Source organism: Dicentrarchus labrax, unplaced genomic scaffold (genome assembly GCF_905237075.1).
Source record: "Dicentrarchus labrax unplaced genomic scaffold, dlabrax2021, whole genome shotgun sequence".
NCBI lineage: Eukaryota > Metazoa > Chordata > Actinopteri > Moronidae > Dicentrarchus > Dicentrarchus labrax.
This window is the reverse complement of record NW_026136722.1, coordinates 23,319,691-23,341,440: the sequence shown is the minus strand read 5'-3', so window position 1 is coordinate 23,341,440 and position 21,750 is coordinate 23,319,691. Positions and strand designations below refer to the sequence as shown.

Sequence of the window (21,750 nt, the reverse complement as noted above, 5' to 3'; positions counted from 1 at the left end):
TACTATTCATTTTTTCAGTACTTTATCTCAGGAGACTTAAAAAATGATCCTCATGGTCTCATTGAGAAATAAGTCTCGCTTTATATACCAGGTAAAAAGTACCAGTACTGTCAGTTTGGAGGTGACAGACACGTACTGCTGCTCCTACTGGTGTTATGATTCGCAGAAAGCGTCAGGTGAATGTGCTAAGATTTTGAATTCCCACCACTGAAACTGGTGCGTAATGCACTAAAAGGGAATAGACTTCTGTTTGTGCCGCTCAATGACAGTATATATAACATGGAGCTTCAGTGTCTATAAAGTGAAGCCATCATTCTATGTGATGGCCAGCAATGGCCAGTTCCATTGTCTCCAAAAAAAAGCGATAGTATGGAGAAATGATCTGACTTCTGACTTGATTTATGAGCTCAGTAAACGGTTTCCTAATGAGTTTATGGTCTCACTTGAATAAAAGATTAGACTTTCAGATTTTTCACATTGCTGTTTCAGAAGCAAGTTTGCAATGAAATTTGGTAGATTTGTTTATTGAATTATTAAAATTATTATTAATTCATGGCTGCATGGATAGCCAGAGTTCCCCTGCTGGGTAGTGTAAGTCAGATTCAGCCTAGGGTCCTGTGCAAGGGTTGTGGGAGTCGTGATTCAGGCAGCAGCAGCCTGGCCAATCAGCTTCACCTCCACAGGGAAATGGTCACTGACGGCCAATGCCTGAGAGAGATAATGTAAACAAAAAAGAAGTTAAGCAAGTGTTGTTATCTTGTATCATATGTTTTATTATGTACTGTAAAACAAAATGCATTTTTCACCAGCATCTCTAAACGACTATTTACAGTAAACTTATTTAAGCCAAACAGCTAAAAATTCATATAATAATAATAATATCTAATTAGCATCATTTTCTAGAGCGTACCACAATAATCGTTTCTTACTCTGTAAAGTATGATTTTTGGATCAAAATTGTCAACAATAAAAACAAGAACTGGTTAAAAAAAAGGACAGTTTGCTGTTGTATTGGGGGCTATGGGTGGGACCATTCTTATTTAAGAAACAGTCTAGTACATAACCCTCCATCAAACGGTGGATTGTTGTTCTTACACTACAATTAGAGAGTTTTGGAGGTGCCAGGCTACCTATTTCCTCCCGTTTCCAGTCTTTATGCTAAGCTAATATAGCAAGCAGGATTGGTTGGTATCTTCTCATCTAACTCTTCACCAGAAAGCCAAAGCATATTTCCTCAAATGTATTCTTTTAAAGATTAAGTTAACACAACATGAAAGGCAGTGTTTCATTGACCCCTGCTTCTTCAGTCTGTTTAACCTGTAACCACACCCAACAGTGATGTCACCGTGCACTGACCATGCCCTGACTACATCACTGCTGCAAGGTGAAAACACAAACTACTGGCAATTGAGCTAAAGCAACATCTTCAGCATGTGTTAAAGCTGCAGTAGGACATTTCTATAAAACTTTCGCTATATCCTGACAGTAGTACATGAGACACATAATCTGTGAAAAAACGAGGTTCCTCTGGCTCCTCCTTGCTCTCCTAATGTCATTTGCAAGAATCCACCGGGCCCGAATGAAAACAACCAATCAGAGCCAAGAAAGATATAAAGATGCTTTGGATTGGAGCCTTGAAGATGGTTGATCGTTCCGAGCATCAATATTTGACGTCCTGGGAATAAAACTGAACAATCAACTATCTTTTTTGTTCTTCATTAGTTCACAGATTATCTGTCTCATGTACTATTGTCAGGATATAGTAAAAGTATCAGCAAGTATGACAAAAAATGACCTACTGCAGCTTTAATTTCCTCTTTATAGGCCACACTCTTTTTGTACCTTGCGACTGAAGTGAAGTGAATTGTATTGCAGAGGAGAACTGAATCTAAAGTTGTTTTTACCAGACTGTGGCTGAGATTCAAATCCATCATGTAGTTGTAGACCTTGGCGCTGCCCTGCACCACTCCCTTCATCATGTCAGTGGTGACCACAATCCTGTAAATATAGAAAGAGGGGTTGAATTAAAGGTTATATCTATCTAAGATTTAGAACATTAACATAACAGCAAACAACTATTTGCTATTTAAAGATATCATGGAATCATGGTGTTCTGAGCAGAGAATGATTCGTCCCACACATTAAGGATTTATTTCAACCAAACCAGAGTTGGTGATTGCTGGAAGAGTTTAAAGACTAACAGAGACTGTTTTGGTGATCATTTGGTGTCTGGCAAGTTTGAATTGAATTTTGTGATTATCCGCAAGGTTAACTTACTGTTTTTGTCTATGGAATCTGGTGGCGAGTGATAGCAATACATGGGCCTTTTCAGGTTAATCAAAGAGTCTGTCGCTGTAGGGATACTTTCTATAATGTTGTCAGACATATACAATAACAATCTGAGCCTGCCAGTGCCAGTCACCTTTTTTGAGAGTTGGTCATTGTTGGAATAATAGAAAAACTAACGAGGACTGTCTTAGAGAGTTTTATTTTGTTTCTGTCAGTTTAAAGTTGATTTATGATCTGGGAGGTAAAATTAGTCTGGCACTCCAGTTTTTGACTTGTTTTGGTCTGAGATCCTGTTGCTTCAGTGCAACCTTTAGCCTGAAAGTTGTATACAGCACCTGTAAGAGTCTATGTGGGCATCTACCTGTCATAAGGGCAGTTAGTGTGTGACACTGTGGTGTCGGCCTCATCGGCGATCAGCCAGTGGAAGCTCTTGTCGGTGAAGAGGCGGATCTTCTGCCATTCAGAGCCTGTTACATAGCTGCAGCCAGCGTTGAAGTCTCCCAGCAGCATGATGTCCTGCAGGGAGAGTGAAACAATTCAATCACATCTCATACTTTACCACCTTAATTATCCTTTGCACTCCATCTCGTTTTCTGCAATGGCACTAAAAGACTTTTTTAATGTGTGTGTGTGGGTGTGTTTGTAGAGTGGAAGAGAGTATTCACGTTGGTGTCCCAGCGGGTGCGGACATCAGCCACCACATCATAGAGAGCATTCACTTCCTTCACAGCAGAGTCTGGAGAGGTGTGCTGGGGGATCAGAACAAAGTCCTTCACAGCTAGAAAGCAGGAGGGAGGGAGGAGTGAGTTTTGGATATGGCAGACATACATCATATCACAAATAGGGAGCTTAAATTTGTAGTTAACAACCTAGTTTGGCTGATATGCATCATCTATGGTGGTAAGTAGAGTTAAAGTGTAGCTATTTGCAGACCTCATGACCTCAGAATCTCATCCTACCTGGGGTGTGTCCGGGGGGGCTGTAATCTGATTGGCCACCCCAAGTGCCCCCCTATTAGCCTTACCTCTTCCACTCCGCACTGCCTTTCAAAGGCTGCAGTGGGCTCTGTTTTGTGAAAATACTGGTATCATATGAAACTAGATAACCTAAAGCATCCATTGGTACCCAGCATGTCATACAACCTTACCATCTTGGCAAGGGGACCAAAGAACGCATGTGGTATAAAATGTGTTATTTTTGAATAGTGTATTAGAATATTTCTGCACACTGGGGTCCATAAACAGTATTGGAATTGCATAAATTGGGAATGACAGGAAGACTGAAACACATACTTTTTGCCACCCCTGTAAAGAAAGTGTGGAAACACCCCTGCATCCTACATAAGTCAGGCGTTTAGATGGTGGAAAATCACTATCACTCTTCCAGACCCTACCGGTGTATTTGGACGAGAACATGACAACGAAGGGCTCTCTGCTGAAGGTGTCCGTCCCGCAGGCCTCACAGCCGTCATCGTAGGTGTAGTTTTTAACCACAGACACCGTCTGCTCTCTGGAGAGGAATGATACCACTTAACCTCATGTGTTTTACTGCACTGTGTTTTCCCTCTCCATGTGGAGGGCATATTGTTGTTCAGCTTCATCTCTGGTGGACTTATTGCCTGTAAAACTTCACGTTTGAAAAAGATTTCTAACAGTGAGGCAAGGCCCATCAATTCTCAGTCACAGCCAGTTACAGCATTACTCTAGCATTTTCAAAAGTAATTTCTAACATTGAACTTATTAGACTACGTCAGTCCTGTGCCTTCTCATGGCCACTAGTAGATCGTCTAATCCTGAATGAGGGAATGTGAGTGAAGATTTTTCACATTTAACATGCATTTTATACCAAAAAGGTTCAAAGCCAGAGCAATACTGTATTACTAAATAAAGCTTGACCAAAATACATTATGTATTCATCAGCATTTTATGTAAAAGTGTAAATTCATGATACAAATGTACGCAGTATTTTGTTCCTAATATGCAAATGTATGACATATAGACATTTCAAATGCATTTTTAATTTCACAACACATTTGCAAGCATTTGCACCAAAAATACACTTTGGTTATGCAGATTTATCTAAACCTCCAATATGCTATTGATTGCTATATTGCTATATTGAACCACCTTTCATAAAAGCAGTGGAGAAAAGTAACTAATGTACTCTAAGTATACTTAATAACAATTTTTACTTGTATTTAACCTGAGTGTATCCATTTTCTATTACTTAAAGGTCCAGTGTGTAACATTTCGGAGGTTCTATTGTCAGAAATGGAATATTATATTCATACGTATGTTTTCATTAGTGTATAATCACCTGAATACAAGAATCATTGTGTTTTCATTACCTCAGAATGACCTGTTTATCTACAGAGGGAGCAGGCCACCTTCCATGGAGTCTGCCATGTTTCTACAGTAGCCCAGAACAGACTCAGAACCAAAAACTAACTCTAAATAGAGCCGCTATTTCATGCATTTCACAGCCACCATTTCTTCTCCCTCGCGCTTCGAAAGGCAGGGTGAAGCAAGTGAGTTGCAATCTGCAAGTACAACACTAGATGCTACTAAAACCTACACACTGGACCTTTAATAAATAATACATTTAAATACTTTTAGTCCACTACATTTTAAAGGGAAATATTTACAATTATGTCACAGCTATACTTACTAGTTATTTTTTGGACTGAGATACATACACAACAATTTTAGCATACATTATCATATATGAGACATTGTATCAAGTAGTTTAAATTAGTTCCACTAAGACCTGAAATGTGTCTTACATTTTTATGCTTCAGCAATAATAATCTAATAATGTAATATATAAAAGTGTACATTTGGCTAATAATGCTTTTGTACTTTTACTGAAGTAAGATTTTGAATGTGTGACTTTAAAGGACCAGTGTGTAGGATTTAGTGGCATCTAGTGGTGAAGTTGCAGTTTGAAAGAAGAGAGAGGAGAAACTACAGTGGCCACGAAACACACAACAAAATCTTATCTAGAGCCAGTGTTTGGTTTGTCCATTCTGGGCTACTGTAGAAACTTGGCGGTTCAACATGGCGGACTCCATGGAAGAGGACCCGCTCCCTCTGTAGATAAAAACAGCTCATTCTAGGAGTGATTATACACTAATGAAAACATACCTATGAATATTATATTCCATTCCTGACAATAGATCCTCCTAAATGTTACACACTGGACCTTTAACTTGTAGTGGAGTATTTAAACAATGCTGTATGGCTACTTTTCATATACAGTAAGTACAGCAGAGCTGTATTGAGAGTAAGTAAAGCTTTAAAAATAAATATTTCTGTTTCTGTTCTCTGATTTCTACAAAAGATAGTTTTAGTGTTGCAATGGCTGCCTACCTGTAGAGGAAGAGATATCTCTCCTTGTAGGAGCTGCGACCTAGTGGCTCACTGACGATGTGACTGTACCTGAACTGAGGAGAACCTCTGGGAAAACACACACACGCACACAGGTTAAGATAAGGAGATAAGGAGGGTCATTTTGTTTATCATGTATCATAATGTGAGTTTATGAGCTGTCCACTGTACTACAAACTATAAATCATGCTTTGGACACCGTATTGTGTGTGTAATAGTATGCTCTGTACAAGGTGCGTGGTTAATCTAACTTGTTGACATGCTCCATGAGTTTTTTGGTCGCTGACAGATCGCTGTCTCTGACCTCCTGGATCAGAATGATGTCATAGCGGTGGACAATCTGAAAAGCACAAAACCACACACATCTGATTTAGGTACAAGTTTTTTATTATAGTTCTTTAAAGCATGGTTCTCCTAAAACAGACAAGAGGTGAAGCAACAAAAGTGTATTTTGCATCCACTATCCTTTTTTTCTTTGACTGTATCTCACCATAAATACCCACATGTGAAATATATGTGAACTACCAGGAGGTTGCAGGAGTTGGTTGCACATTAGCAACATAAAAATAATATTCATATCCATAAGGTTGGGGGACTCAAAAGGCATAGATTGATAGATCCCTTAATTTAGGTATGGATCCTACATTACCCATGATGCCACCATTAGAATTTCATAATGTCTTTAGACCCTCCTTGCCTAGTAAATGACAATGGCTTTCTATGCCCCCAGTTTGGAATGTGCTGTACATTTCTATTGTCCAAGCCTAAGCTCATACATATAACCCTAATGATGTCATTATGATGTCACTGGGGTTACTTTATCATCCAGAGCCACAGGCGACATACCGTACATACATCAGTGAACTCAGCCAGTGCAGTGCCCCTTTACAATAATAATGTACACACTATAATTATGCTGGAGAGAGAGGTTACACACCGTGCTGATGATGTTCATCAGAGTTGCATTGGAGGATTTCTTGTCTCCAAATGACTTGATGTTGAAGGCTCCCAACAGCAGAGAGGAAGAAAGATGCAGCAGGGCCAGAAAAAGGCCCAAAGCACACACCAAACGCATCCTGGGCCAAAGAGGTCAGAAATAAAAAAAACTTCACATTTATAGCAATTTATAATTATAATTTCGTCTTGATTGCATGACAGGGAACGCATGCTGTAGTGCAGTTGTAATGCATGTCACAGGACCCTGAAAGCCTCTTCTTCCCTTGGCCTTAATGTGGGAGCGACAGACGGACGTAACACCTGCACCCCTGGACACATGACAACATTAACAAACCTATTCCTGGTACTTTATCTAACTGCGAGTCGGCAGCTTAGCGTCTGATGTGCCGCTTTTTGCAGAGGCACAATTCATGTTGCAATGTAAAATATTACTCCAGTAGTAGTATATTATCCTGTTACCCTGGTTACACTGGTGTGGAAGTGATGGGCAAAGGTTAAATATGGAAATTGAAAGCAGCAGCTGTAGTGTGGTGACTTTTTGTTACGGTAATCCTAAATACACTGTTTCTGTTTTAGAGTAAAAGCATATCCTGTGTTACTGTTACATAAAGTACCATATCTGTCTTTAAAGAATGTTACTGTGTATAGCATTACAGCCTGCATTGGCAACAGGTTTATCGTACTGAATAATGCATCCATATTACTGCAACAAAAAGTCTACAAATGTACTTATCATGACTCGCAGTGTAAGCTTTGTTCGGCTCAGCTTGTGTCTGTCATTTCTGCATTAAAGAGGAGTCAGAGGTGCATATCTACCTGCTTCTGTGAGTCTGTGCGGGGAAGGATAGGGGCCTGTTGTGAGCAGAGCACAGAGGCCTGCTTGTGTGATTCTCCCCGGAGGCTACAACTTGTAAGCAGAACCACCAATAGTGTTTTTATTTACCTGCAAGTGCATGTGACTGGATCGTGCTGGGGAGGGGTAAGGAGAGGAGGTGTGTCGTGGATGGGGTTTACAGGTAACATGGCAACCGTGGAGGTCAAATTTAAAAAGAAAACTGTTCTGTTAATCATTCTCTTGTGATCAACAAACATTGCTAAAAGTTAATCCTGTAAATATTTTTCTGTGCTTTTACGTAGTTTTAAAGAAATTTAAAGAGCCAAGTATACTCACAAACAAAGTTTAGGTTTATTGGACAACAATAGCTGTTAGCAATAGCTTTTTAGTGACTACCATCAGGCAAAGCAGTGATCCTTTAATGTTGTAGAGTATGTAGAATGTACAGCATCTGTTGATACATCATGGATACGTCACATTCACTGGTCTAGGCTCACTACACTAGCAACAAAATAGCACCATTATCTGTATCTGTATCTGTTCAACCAACTGAATGATCTGTGTTCGTATCAGTACTCGGAACAGACAGGGCTTAAAACATACGTGGGTTGGCTTAAACTGTTTACATCTACAGACATTGCGGAGTCTGCCGTTCAGTAGCCCAGAACGGACAAACCAAACACTGGCTATAGATAGGGCCATTCATGTTTTTTACACATTTCGCAGCCACAGTAGTTTTTCCCTCATGGCTGGAAGGGGAAGGTGAAGTGAGGGAGTTGCAGTCTGCAACTATACCACTAGATGCCACTAAATCCTACACACTGCAGCTTTAAATCAGTCAATAACCCTGTAACACTAAAACATCCACTTACCTACAAATGATACATTAGATATTTACAGTTTAATACACACTGTTTTTAACATATGCACCCATCACTGTCACATACAAACCCTCCATGCTACATATACTGTTTATTTATTTTATTTTTTATTTTTTTGCACATTTTGTATTTGGTTAAAATTTAGACTTGACTTGTATATAGACATATGTGTTGTTGGTCAGTTTTTTTAAATATGTGTTTATTTCACCTATTTGTTTACCTACTTGTATGTACATAATAGTTCTATGTTTATTTTAACTATTTTTATTCAGCTTTCTTGTCTGTGTTTAGCTGTATATAAATTTCTGGGAACTGTGTGTACGGTGTAAATTCCCTGTATGTGTACTCAGACTGGGCCAATAAAGCTGATTCTGAAAACTATCACTGAGAACTGAAAAGTTGCCAGATCTGGATACTTTGATGCCATGTAGCAACATCCAGTCAGTCAGTAGGTGTTCTGATAATATAATATAACATATATTACAAAAATAACAGTATACTGTGTGGTCTTTACAGTATAACCTGATATGATATGTTTGGAAGTGTATTAAGATTAAGATATGAAATAACTTTAAGAACTTTGACAAACATTATAGAAATAAAAACACACACTTCATTAGACCTGATGCTTTGAAATGTATCTGTAATGCATAAAAAATAAGAGATTCATCCAAAAATGCCCAAAAATGTTACAAAAATTCACTTCAAACATGCACATTTAAAAATGTATAAAAGATCGTGGCATTGTTTGAATACTCTCACATATAGAAATTAAAATGCACAGTTCGTTTACAATATTTACTTAAGATGTATTTTTAAATGTTATTATTATATATATAACATTATTATCTCTTCTCTCAATCGTCAAACCTAACTCAACCGAGTGTGCGGAGGATCAATAGAAACTATTTTTACCTGCAATATTTGCAGTAGCAATGAGAAGGCGACAGATGGAAGGAATATGTGATAAAGAGAGTTGATCTGAAGGCCTTGTGGGATGGAAATTTGTATTTATTTATTTTGCTGTATTGAGCTGTGTTTACATGGTTTTCATGCCAAAATGTAATTTATCTTCCAATACGGAAAATCTGCATTTGCTGCCACAAAGTGAACAAAACTAAAGACTGATAATAACATCTTTGTCAATCAATCAGGTAGCTAAATTTTACTACTAACTGTTCATAGTTGCTTCAGAAGTAGATTTGAATTATAATATTTGTACAATGTATGAAAACTGTGAATCATAGCTGCAGATTTTCATAAAATCATATGAGATGTGAAATTATAGATGGACAGTAGGTGAAACAAATTCCATGAGAATAAAAATATGTATTGATATTGATTTTAATAATCAATAAATTAAGCTCTCTGTGTTTGTTGTAAATAACAAAAGGCCAAAGATGACACACATTTATTTTATCATATATAAAGGACCCAGTCGCTTTTGGCAGAGGTAGTAAGTAAGTATACGACCAACAAACCTGTATATATGACTGAAAATTGATTTTCAGTAAATGTAAAGTAAAGTAAAGTTAAATGACTACTGCTGCTGTATTTGGATTCATTCATATTATTTTCTTGAAAATAATGAGTCAGTTCAATCACAGATTTAAATTGTGGATTTGAAAATGTGCAGTTATTCAGTATTTCACAAGAAAAATGTAAAGATTCAGAAAAAGTTAGAAAAAATACACACTCTGCTTTTGCTACCAAAGTAAGCAATTTAGAGCACGAAAGGCACATTTTAAGCTTGGAAACGGTAATTTAACCAAAAGTCTAAAAAAAACATGAACCATATGCAACCTTTTGTCCTTTCAACTGCAACTTCTGGTCTTTCTTAGCAGATGGAGTGACAACTGAGCAAGTGCACATACGTTGACAATGGACTTTACGGTGAAGTGTATTCTATGGAGGGCCAAAGTGTCACAGAATTATTAAACACGTTTATTAATGCCTATTTTTAGTGTACAATTAGTTATTAATGAATAAAATCCTTTCTTACCTTCTCCATGACACTAGTGGTCCTCCACACAAACAGCCCAAAATTTCACAGAAAGAAAAGGGAGAGGCTAAAAGGAAAAGCTCAGTGATGGAAAAGGAAATTGCCCTTTTAAATGCCTGATTAAAATCTGTATTCTCAATTCAATTTGTGAATCCTGTTATAATTTATATATAAACGAATTTTTTAATTATGCTTATATGTTATTTTTTATAAATCCAACCCTTTTTAATTTGTACGGAGCCTTGTCCTCCTTTTGAGAAAATAACAAAAACAGTCCGCCTTTTGACACATTACCTTGTTAGTTTAATACTTATTGGCTTAAAATATGTGTCAAAATAAGTAATTTCATTGGTTACATTTTGGTGTTGTGACCTATCAACACATGGCTAATTTTAATATTCAAATGAGCCATGTGTTGATTCACAACACTCCATCCATATCTAGTGATCTAGTGCACACAAGATAGTATCTAGTGCACTAGAAACGTTTCATTTTTTTTTTTTTCCATGTCCCTTTAGGGGCTCCGTAAATTTGCACTATTTATTGATGGATATTAACATTTCATTTGTAGTCAAATAAAGAATTACATTTTATATTTATCTCTAGGTTAAATGTTTTTTATTTTTTTTTTTTGGCCCTTAAGGGAACCTCAAATGAGTGTCCAGCTGCAGAACAGGGCATTTAAATGCGGACTGTAACAAAAGAGGTTACAGATTAATTTACATTTATTTTTTAGTTACAGACAAATTAGTTTAATACTCATTTGAATATTAAAATTAGCCATGTGTTGATTTGCCACAACTCACTAGATAGTATCTAGTGCGCACAAGATAGTATCTAGTGCGCACTAGAAACGTTTAATTTTTTTTTTTCCCCCATGTCCCTTTAGGGGCTCCGTAGTTAATTAATGAAATGCTTTATTCCTATTTCCACTCGTGGTCCTCCATAGAAAACAGTGAGTGGCAGCACAGCACAAACGCTTGCTAGTTTTTCCAGGGAACCAAGAAAGTGACCAAGAAGGACCAGAAAGTGAATTCTAATCTAGTAGGTTTTAAAGTTGCCCCAGGCTTTGTGGCATTATAAAAGACTCTAAACTATTTGCGTTATATCTTAACCAAACCCCCTTTAAGTTTTCATTTTTTATTTGTCTGTTTATTTATTTTGTTTTGGTTATTTGTTTTTGTTTTCTGCTTGGATTGATTTATTGTTAGGTATGCTTAGCATCCATTGGTGGTGCCCGTTTGGGCCCTGTAGAGGGCGATAAAGCGCTCACATGTTTGATGCCAACCCACTGATCACTAGAAGAAAACGCCTTGGCGTGACGTCACTGGTGTAGCGGCCACAAACAGGAAGAAAACATCCATCCAGCTGTTATCTAAGAAGGGAGAGCTCCGGCTAGCCTAGCAGCCTGTGTACCATTGGCACAGTAATGAAACGGTGTTGTACCATGCTGTGTCCGGAGTAGTGCCTGTATCGACGGACACCCAGAGAACACGGTTCTCCTCGACTTTCCTCCGGTCTGACTGTTGAAACAAGGTAAGTTAGCTTAGCAACAGAACGTCAGCTAGCGGTAGCTAAGGTTAGCCTGTGTGCTGGGTAGCTAGCAGGAGGCAGCTGTGATACCTGTGAGAGCCTTCTTCATCCCGGTCTTTGGACTGCTTGAGATATATTGAGTGGTTGAAATAGTTCCTACAGGGACTAACATTGTGGTTTGGGCCTTTAGGTATTCATTCATGTCTGTGCAGGTAGAACCCAAAGAGAGAGAGAGAGAGAGAGAGAGAGAGAGAGAGAGAGTGTGTGTGCACAGCAAGCACTCATTAACTTCATCCAGTCTGTGAAACACCATCAGTGAAATGTCAGGCCACAACATCACTTTCACTTATTGTTATATTCTCAAAAGCAGGGTTTAAAAATGTAATCTGATACAGTTACTAATTACCTGTAAAAAATGTACTTAGTAAATGAATCCAAGTATGACAATATTAAAGTAACGTGACTTGACAACTTGCCATTACTTTTGGATTACCTCAACAAAAATCTGGAAAACCAGGGAACTCGGAGACTTGTTTTTCAGTCATGGAAACACCTGGAAATGGTTTAAAATGAGCAAATATCCTGGAAATATTCTGTGTTGTCCCGGAAAGTTTTAATTCCTCACTCAGATCTTTGAACTTGGGTGTTTGAAACTAAGCTGTCGGTAGGATCATCTGCACAGTGTGACACTCCAAAGCGGGTTTAACACACCGAAAGTGCCTATTAAGAGCCGTTCACAGCACTGGGAGTATGGCCAAATGCAATATCCAAATCACAAGAAGCTGCAATTTGTTTAATAAAGGTCACGTGTGTGACAGACAGCGTTATAATGAAGTACTGTAGTCCTGCAGAGATGCCCTGGACTACAAATCCCATTCTCCAGATTAAAAAAAAAAGGTACAGACCTCAACAACGTCACAAAATTTAATTTGTGATGTAAAAACTAATCGTGAATCATATTGCAATGGCAATATCTGTCTAAGTAATCGTAATATGATGTTTTTACCATTTTGTGCAGCCGTACTGTAGACACTTATATCTACAAGCATACAGCTGATCAAGTTTAACATTTATTGGTGTGGTTGATGATCGCTAATAATTCTGAAGTTTTACCTACATTTGATTCTTTTGGGTGTGAATGGCTGCTCTTCACTTCAGTTACTGTTGGCCTGTCACTGTTTAAAAAATGAAAGGTTTTGTTCAGCGTGACCTCCTGATTGTTGGTTCAGGTCGCAGTCACTGACGCAGACACTCACCAAACCTGATTGTGCTCTCTGTTGGTCCCTGCAGGTGTGAATGAGTGACGTGGTGCCTCCCACAGCTCTCAGTGAAGTCCAGCTCCGCTTCCTCTGCCACGATGACATAGAGAACGTCAAGCTGCTCTGCGGTGATTGGTTCCCAATCGAGTAAGAATCCTATCCAGTTTGCCATAAAGTTTTTATTTTTGAGTTTTGTACACAGCCTGCATCCATCCATCCACATCCAGAGTGCTGCATATACAACACTATTACAAAAAATGAAGAAAACCATTTCTCCAAACTTTCACAGTCAGATCCCCAGACAGGGATGACCTGGGAATTGAATTCAGCCTGGGCAGGCACAATTTCTTTTCTAACACTAATACAGTTTTTGTGGTATGAAGAGAATCTGCTGAAGAACTTCTAGACACTTTAAGATATCTTGCTGTCATCTAGCTCCTCAGTATGTATAAGCAGGTCACCACTGCACTGAACCTAGGTGAGCTGGAACACTTAGTCACAGTATACTGCCAACTATACTGCTAGCGTCTGTACCACAGAGTGTACAGTCAGTCAGTAGAGTACTAAAATATTTACAAATGCTCACACGTGCACACTCAGATACTCAGTGCAGTTCAAATAAAGCAATGAATGAATGCAAACCTGTCTCACCCCCGCCTGCAGGTACCCAGACTCATGGTATCAGGACATCACCTCCAACAAGAAGTTCTTCTCCCTCGCTGCCACCTTCAGAGGAGGCATCGTGGGAATGATTGTGGCCGAGATCAAAGGCCGGACCAAAGTACACAAAGAGGTACCACATTGAGCCCTGTTATACAGCCGCTCATACGAGGCTTAAACATAAGTGTATTCTTTGTAGTTGTACTGTGTGGAGGTGGTGTCACTGAGTGTATCGCTGGTTCAGTTTATCCACTCTCACCCAGCTGCCATTTGGAAATGCTAGAAGTGGAACACATGGACATAGTGGAGTCTGTTTTTAGCCTGCTAATTAGATGAATAAGATGTCCTCAAGTTAGACTTTGTAACACACAGGAATAAGAAATAAGGGATAACTGTTAAAAGGAGCTCTGCAGGTAACTAATTTGGCCTCCCACACGTCCTGGAACGTGTGGGAAAAACGTTCTCTATTTTTTGGTCCTCTATTTATAAGTAGTAGTTGGGAAACAGCGTGTTTCCTGATTCAGTTTTTTCGTTTTCAAGTGAAATCCGTTGCCTGCAAATCACAAATGCAAGTCATCACACTGTGCAGTAGACTTTATGAAGTGGTGGTAGAACTTAACTGGAAAGATCTAACTTGTGTCCTTAAACAGTAGAATACTTGGCAGATGTGCAGTAATAAAATACTGAGATTGAATGTATTCAACTGGACTGGTGTCAGAAATCTGCTCCTCTCATTTTAGGCCATAGTTTTTTATAAACTGTTCACTCAGTGGATGGAGCGCTTCCTGTCAAAACTCAATTTGCATTTGAAAGAGATTTGCATTGTGAAATCTTCCTGCCCAGAGGGTAATTTTCCTAGGCAAAGATGACAATGATATAAAATGAAAGGCAGCAAACAGAGCATGATCATAGCACGACAATAAACTATTTTATGTTCAAAGGGAATGGGGCTTAATCTGTCATTTTCTCTCTCTCTCTGTGTGTGTGTGTGTGTGTGTGTGTGTGTGTGTGTGTGTGTGTGTGTGTGTGTGTGTGTGTGTGTGTGTGTGTGTGTGTGTGTGTGTGTGTGTGTGTGTGTGTGTGTGTGTGTGTGTGTGTTAGGATGGAGACATCCTGGCCTCCAGTTTCCCTGTGGACACACAGGTAGCCTACATCCTCAGCCTGGGAGTGGTCAAAGAGTTCAGGAAACATGGCATAGGTACGGCCGCCCTTGCCCACAGGCTCTCACACACACAAAAACTTGGGTTTAACACTCCGAGGACACTGAACTGACTGACATCCACTCCTTCTACACTCACCCTAACCTTAACCACACAACCACAACCACTACATGCCACACCCCATCCTTTACCCTAACGCAGAGGTATTCAGACTATGAGGAGGCACTGGAGAGTATAGATACTGTGTGAGCTAAAAAGACAGGTGCATGCTGGTGTTCCAAAAACCACTGGAAGTTATTGTAGTTTGGCTCATTTATCAACACAGTAGTTGTTGCAGCAGCAGTGGGTGTTGCACACAGCTCATGGAGGTGATTAAAATACTGAAAACTCGCCTGATTGCTGCAATGTGCAAAAATTTGCCTGAGAATATTCACATTTCTAATCTTTCTTCAGTATCAAAGTAACCCAGTGATAGTTGTCTGCACATACATGGATGCATTGCAAACAGGAACTACTAATAGCTAACTCGACATACATTCAAAAGTGTCAGTTTGCCAAAATGTAAAAAAACAATTGTAGACAATGTCTTACTAGACAAATGTTAGATTAGTTGCTTTAAATTGATTGCAGTTTTACAGTGCACTGGTCCAAGGGTTATCAGGTCTTCATCCACTTCTCACTCTGGATTCAAATGTGAAAGCACAGATCAGCACATGATGGAGGGAACATACAGCACTGTCTCAGAGTCCTGTGTCTGAAGAGCATGGAATGGAAAGTCACATCATTGACAATATTTATGACTCGTTGACTACTTAAAAGTACATTTTATTAACACCTGCCTGTAGTAATGATCTGTAAATGTTATATTTGTGTAGAAAACACTTTGTTAGTTTGGTGCAGAGCTGTAGACTTCAGACCTGGAGTCGAGTAGACAAGTGGAATGCGTCTCTCCCTCTCACTGATAGAGCTCTCTCTCCTTTTCACTCCTCAGGCTCCCTACTGCTGGACAGTTTGAAGGAGCACATCTCAACGACAGCCCAGGACCACTGTAAGGCAATCTACCTACACGTCCTCACCACCAACAACACTGCCATCCACTTCTATGAGAACAGGGACTTCAGGCAGCACCACTACCTGCCCTACTACTACTCCATACGAGGCGTCCTCAAAGACGGATTCACATACGTGCTCTACATCAATGGGGGCCATCCACCCTGGACATTATTATATCCTTTTGTGAAAGCAGGAAAAGAAGACACTCACTCACTATTGTTTAGTGGACAGTTTATGTTTACAACTCCACACCAAAACGTTACCTGCTCCAAAGAATAGAATCTACAGCATCTTGATTAGAGGAGATCTTTGTACTTTCAGGCAATCTAACAGAGTTAGAGAAAATAGATAAGCCAAACATAAATGCAGTATTTTTCACATTTACCTTAACTCCCTGTCCCACTGACTACATCCAGCACATCGGTTCAACCCTGGCCAGCCTGAGCCCCTGCTCCATCCCTCAGAGGCTGTACCGACAGGCCCAGTCCCTGCTGCGCTCTCTGCTCCCCTGGTCCAACATCGCCTCTAAGACTGGCATACAGTACAGCAGAACAATGTGACACAACATGGTGGGTGGGAGTTGTGGTGGCTAGTTAGTACCAATGCCTTTTCTGTCCATCACTGGATGTCTGATTTTCTCTTTTTCTTTCTCTTCTTTTTTTCAGGAGCGAAACTTCCGTTTCTCATCAGTCTTCCCCTGTACACACCAAGATGTACACTCACACTCGCGTTCTCCATCTCGCACAGGTTTCCACACCCTGTGTATGACACAGGACTCAGGTTCAACCTGCGTTTGACCACTCACACACCAGAATACTATTCCCCATTCACTACACATGGCACTGTTCACACAAAGATCCAGGTTTGATAAACAGGGTTGTTGCATTGCAGCGTCACTCAAAGTGCAGTGTTGTTGTTTTTACACTGACACACAGAGGGATTGCTTTAAATCATTCTGTTACTATACTATCCCATATATACTCCACTATCCATTAGTTACCATAGTAACCTGTGTTTACCCAGTCATACCAAAGTGGAGCAGCGTCACACCCGCTTTCAACCCAGGCAGCTGAGCAAAGCGGAGAACCTGGTTCAGTTAATCCACGTTGACCCAGGCACTCCAGCTCATAATGGTTGTCTCTTCACACACACACACACACACACACACACACACACACACACACACACACACACACACACCGTGAACCCTACAGAGACTTCATCCTGTCCACCACTGTCACAGAGACTATGTATACTGTTTGTATATTATATATACTAAGCTAATATATAAATTTCTGTCATTATGTATGTCTATTCTATGCTGTTAGTAGGCCCAGTTGGAAGATATCCCACCCTGTCCCCTTTTTGAGTAGAGACTGAATCCAGAGTCAATTCCAGTTTGTGAAATAGAGACTCAAGAACAAGTTAAATTTAATTGGACTGTAAATCTAGCAATGTGTAGGCTAGTATGGTAGAATAAAGCTAAATATATGCAGGAAACCTTGAGACACAATGTAGATGGCTGATATATTTTAGTACCAACTGGAGTTTTCAAAAAGGATTCTTCCCTTTTGAAAATTCACTACATTGTCGATTTTCTGGAAACTGTGCTATTGACATCAGTACAGAATGTACTCGGCACTTCCTGCAACAGAGTTTACAGACACCTCACATATTATGCAGTGCTGTTTGAAAGTCTTACATAAAATCAGAACTCAACGCAAAATGGCCTTTCTACATTGTTTCCAAATGTTGCCCATGTATAGTTCACACAAGAGTGAGGGGGAGTTGCTCGGGGTGCTTCTTTTAGAGGTTTTAAATGGCTGCAGCTCTGTCTGTCTGCTCCACAGCTGTAAAAAAAAATGCTGCTCATGTAGAGAAATGTCTATTTGTTTGTCAAGATTTTAAATTATGGCCCAGATTAGATTTGTTTTTAAATTGGCCCATACACGAAGTAGGAAAAAGGAAGTCCCAAACACACGTGTCATACACCTTGTGTGCTTGTGTGCGTGCAGGCGTGTATGTCCATGTGTGTGTATATATGCACACAGGGTCAGAAATTAGCACCCAGCTAGTGCCAAATGTTGGTCTTATCTGTCAGCGGAAGAAAAAATGAGTAAAGTTCACCCAACATGATGACTGGTAACTTTGTCCGTGAGTAACATTGTAGTTTCTCAATTTTATCGCATTCTCTTGCACTTCGTAACCAATTTCAAACCTGATCCAGTTTATCAGCGTCAATGTATCAGTGAGCAAATAGATTTTATACATGACATAGCACTGAAAAGGGGTATGGGTAACTGTGTGAAAAATGTGCATTCATTGTTAAAAGGTGAACGTTTCTCAGTCTACCAGCCCTGGGCAGGTAGCTCAGAGGGAATTTCAGACATTGTGTATGCAATAAACTTGTTTCATTTGACTGATTGTAAAGACTGAGTCAGCATGATTACCCCTGCTGTATGACTGTTTCTGTCATAAATCTGAGCCCTGTTTTTATTCACACCATGCCATGGTTTCTACTGTTTGTCTTAAAGGGGCACGCCTGTGGTTTATTATTGCACTGCTGTTATTTGGTTGAGAATTGAGAGAGTGATTTTAAAAGAAAAAAATGATTATTGAAGCAGCAGTGGCAGAAATGTCCTGACTTTCAGTACAAGTCTTTGTTAGGCCCATCCTGACCTTTAAAGCTGCACTAGGTAACTTTTATAAAAATTGACACTGAACATCATCATCAACTACCTTCAACCCAAAGCGTTGTTATATCTTTCTTGGCTCTGATACCTACTGCAGCTTTAAAGGTCCAGTGTGTAGGATTTAGTGGCATCTAGCAGTGTAGTTGCAGTTTGCAACTCCCTCACATCAACTTCCCCTTCCAAGCACAAAGGAGTAATTACAGTGGGGCCGAAACACATGGAAAATGCAGAACGCCCCGATCTAGATCTGGTGTTTCGTTTGTACACCCAACATGGTGGAAGGCAAACCACATCTGTAGATAAAACGCCTCATTCTGAGGTAACAAAAATACAATGATTACTATTTTTAGGTGATTACACATGAATGAAAACATACCTATGAATATCATATTCCATTTCTGACAAAAGATCCTCCTCAATGTTACACACTGGACGTTTAAATGCCAATGTCTTTCAGCCTCCCAGTGCTCAGGGCTCTCTCTTTCCAAGTTTCAAGAGATAACCCTGATGACATCATCTGGGTTATTTCCTCTTCCCTACCTCAAAATTTCCTCAAAGCTCCTCCAGTCACAGAAGAGATTATACAACTGTTTTCACAGGCTGAACTGAACCAGCATTATTAAGGATTTGTATTTTTCATTCAGTTTATATTTATGTATATATATATATTTACTGTCAAATCTGTTTAGTTTTGGTTAGTTTCCAGAGTGGGTTTGCTCATTTCGCTTTTTATTTTTTTTATTGTTTAAGAATGTTTGGTGTGTTTATGTTTAGTTTTGATCAGTTTTTGTGTTAGTTTTTTTTAGTTTTTTTTTTTTTATTATAATATGGGGGATCAGGGTCCTCATGCATGTTGTGACTAAAGACTAAAATGAAAGGCAATTCCTTAAATTTTATTTTATTTTAGTTAGTTTTGTAAGTAGACAATGTAGTTTCAGTTACTTTCCATCATTTATCAAAATTTTGAATGAACTATAATGACCTTGAATAGTACTTTCCAATGAAGAGTAAACCGATCTTGATGTGGAACTGGTGGCGTGTCCCTTTTAAATACACTGTAAAAGGTTTCCATTGTGTCCTTACCATCTAGAACATCTAGTGCCCCACGGGTGTAATAGCAGCATTAGCATCCTGCCAAAACAATGCATCCCAAGAAGTGAAGAACTTGTGGGGAATGGAAGAAGCTGGTGGATTTTTTCATTAAGCCTCATTAATTTTTAATACAAAGTGCATGTGAAGTGGCTTTGCTTGGTCTTGGACCACAGATGCTTTTCTGGCCATGATATGGTTTCAATAATGGATTGATTGTGTCATAATTCAACAGCGGCTTCCTGTCCCTGTACAATAACCGTCTGTCTTGTTTTCAACATTGTACACTTTGTTGTTCTTTAGCTGATCTTGTGGAGATTGAGAGGGGGAGTGTGTTTTTAGCTGAAGAATAATTCAGGACTTGTGAGCCTCTTCTAATCAGGGGTGTGTCCAGGAAGGGCCTGGGATGGCACTGATTGGCCACCCCAGGTGCCACGGTATCCTTAGCTCTTCCACTTGCACTGTCTTTCAGAGACTGTAGTGTATGGAAGCCCATTTCTGCTAATGTGACGGGGGAAAAAAAAAAAATTAAAAGAAAGCTCCAAATTTAACCAACATTTTGGTGATAGAACAACTGGAATTGCCATTTCTAAATGGATTCCTTCACCTCTGACCTCAAGATGTCTTAATATAATGGGATCCGTGGGTACCCACTCCCCTTTGCATACGTGACCACTTTATGCTCATCCCATGCAGTTTTATTTTTATTAATGTGTTTATTTCACCTAGTGTACTTGAATATTTCTGCATACTGGGGTCCATTAACAGTGTTTGCATATATTGAGAATGACTGGAAAGCTAAGACACATAATTAATGCGACCCCAGTCAAAAAAGTTTGGAAACACCTCACTCATCATAAACATGTACCGCAGCAGTTATCTTCTAATGTTTAGCAGGAACACACAGCCAGTTTTAGGCTTATACTTCAGTTTGAAATGTTAGATACCCCAAAGTTGCATATTTATGTCTAAAATTGATTATCTAAAACACAGAAATAAAATTAAGGCCTCTACTTTGTGGTAAATCTGAATGTTTTTAATAGATTTGGTACATGTGCAGCCACAAAATTAGAATGTCTAATCATACTTTAGGAAAAGTCCATTATCAGCTCAGACTGCTTTGCTAAAGACATGTTAGATTGTGTACCCACTGACAAAGATTGAAGGCAGACATCATCTTTCAGTTTGACACAAATTATTGGATGTTTCTTTGAAAAGTCGCACCAATAATAATTTAAACAATTCATGAAAAAATACAATTCATTGCAAACACCTATAAAAGGGTAGTGGTACTGGGGTTACATGTAGTTTTTTGATTTTTAATGCTATAGGCCTACCACCACACACGAAGTTTCCATTTTCTCAACAACTGCAGAAGGACATCTTTTGGTTAGCTTCATATTGGTAAGTACAGTTCCTCTTTGCCAGCAGTTTCCCTGTGCTCTTTAATAAACACTATATTTTTGCTATTTTTTTTGGCACAGACTATTTTGAGCTCTCTTATCTCTCATGGTTTGCTTTGTTGCACATACTAAAATGCTGATTGCCAGACCAGGTTAGCCGATGCTGCTTTTTGGAATTCAACTTAATATGACCCTCTGTTGTGGCAGTGTTGCTTTGAGTAAAAAGCCTCTTTAAAGTCATTTGTCGTGTGTGTGTTGTTGTTGTTTTTGCCTAACTTCTTCTGAAGGGCAAATGGGAGGTGGTCATGTCTCAGCTTCACCCTTTGTCTGTTTCCTAAGGCAACGGCCGTATGTATGCTCTGCTCCTGCCTCTGCTCTCTTTGTTTTTCCCTCATGGGTTGTACAAAAGGGTTCAGTAGTCTGTGGTGGTGATAAAAGAGACCAATTAAAAAAGGAATTGCAGTTATTACACATTACACAGCTGCAGTATTGGAGCTGGGCAATTTGTTCCATCAGCGTCACATTACACACAATCCTTCATAGAGGCAGA

General features: G+C 39.3%; 2 protein-coding genes across 3 annotated transcripts; one reads left to right on the top strand and one right to left on the bottom strand.

Moving 5' to 3' along the window:
- Positions 1–508: 508 nt before the first annotated feature.
- dnase1 (deoxyribonuclease I) lies at positions 509–7,568 on the bottom strand. Of its 2 annotated transcripts, none has more exons than XM_051387022.1 (9): positions 7,449–7,568; positions 6,613–6,751; positions 5,927–6,015; positions 5,658–5,744; positions 3,683–3,798; positions 2,955–3,067; positions 2,651–2,805; positions 1,905–1,998; positions 509–708 (listed from the first exon to the last, which is right to left on the bottom strand). In XM_051387022.1, exons 2-9 carry the CDS (start codon positions 6,748–6,750, stop codon positions 643–645), a joined length of 858 nt encoding a protein of 285 aa, XP_051242982.1. In that variant the 5' UTR covers position 6,751; positions 7,449–7,568; the 3' UTR covers positions 509–642. The 2 variants fall into 2 exon arrangements, with proteins under 2 accessions (XP_051242982.1, XP_051242983.1); XM_051387023.1 differs by having other exon boundaries at positions 6,613–6,758; positions 7,450–7,544.
- A 4,109-nt stretch (positions 7,569–11,677) lies between these two features.
- On the top strand, positions 11,678–18,445 carry nat15 (N-acetyltransferase 15 (GCN5-related, putative)). The gene is made up of 7 exons (XM_051387038.1): positions 11,678–11,886; positions 13,174–13,289; positions 13,806–13,935; positions 14,904–15,000; positions 15,954–16,188; positions 16,419–16,584; positions 16,681–18,445. The coding sequence occupies exons 2-6, from the start codon at positions 13,180–13,182 to the stop codon at positions 16,573–16,575; spliced, it is 729 nt and encodes a 242-aa protein (XP_051242998.1). The 5' UTR covers positions 11,678–11,886; positions 13,174–13,179; the 3' UTR covers positions 16,576–16,584; positions 16,681–18,445.
- Positions 18,446–21,750: the final 3,305 nt, after the last annotated feature.

What these genes read in the sequence shown, in the direction of transcription:
- nat15 (XM_051387038.1), top strand. Translation starts at nt 13,180, where the DNA reads ATGAGTGACGTGGTGCCTCCCACAGCTCTCAGTGAAGTCCAGCTCCGC. An exon ending in GGTGATTGGTTCCCAATCGA is followed by an intron (nt 13,290 to 13,805) that starts GTAAGAATCCTA and finishes CCCCGCCTGCAG; the next exon opens with GTACCCAGACTCATGGTATC. An exon ending in GTTCAGGAAACATGGCATAG is followed by an intron (nt 15,001 to 15,953) that starts GTACGGCCGCCC and finishes TTCACTCCTCAG; the next exon opens with GCTCCCTACTGCTGGACAGT.
- dnase1 (XM_051387022.1), bottom strand. Translation starts at nt 6,750, where the DNA reads ATGCGTTTGGTGTGTGCTTTGGGCCTTTTTCTGGCCCTGCTGCATCTT. An exon ending in TGATGAACATCATCAGCACG is followed by an intron (nt 6,016 to 6,612) that starts GTGTGTAACCTC and finishes TGTGCTTTTCAG; the next exon opens with ATTGTCCACCGCTATGACAT. An exon ending in CTCATGGAGCATGTCAACAA is followed by an intron (nt 5,745 to 5,926) that starts GTTAGATTAACC and finishes GTGTTTTCCCAG; the next exon opens with AGGTTCTCCTCAGTTCAGGT.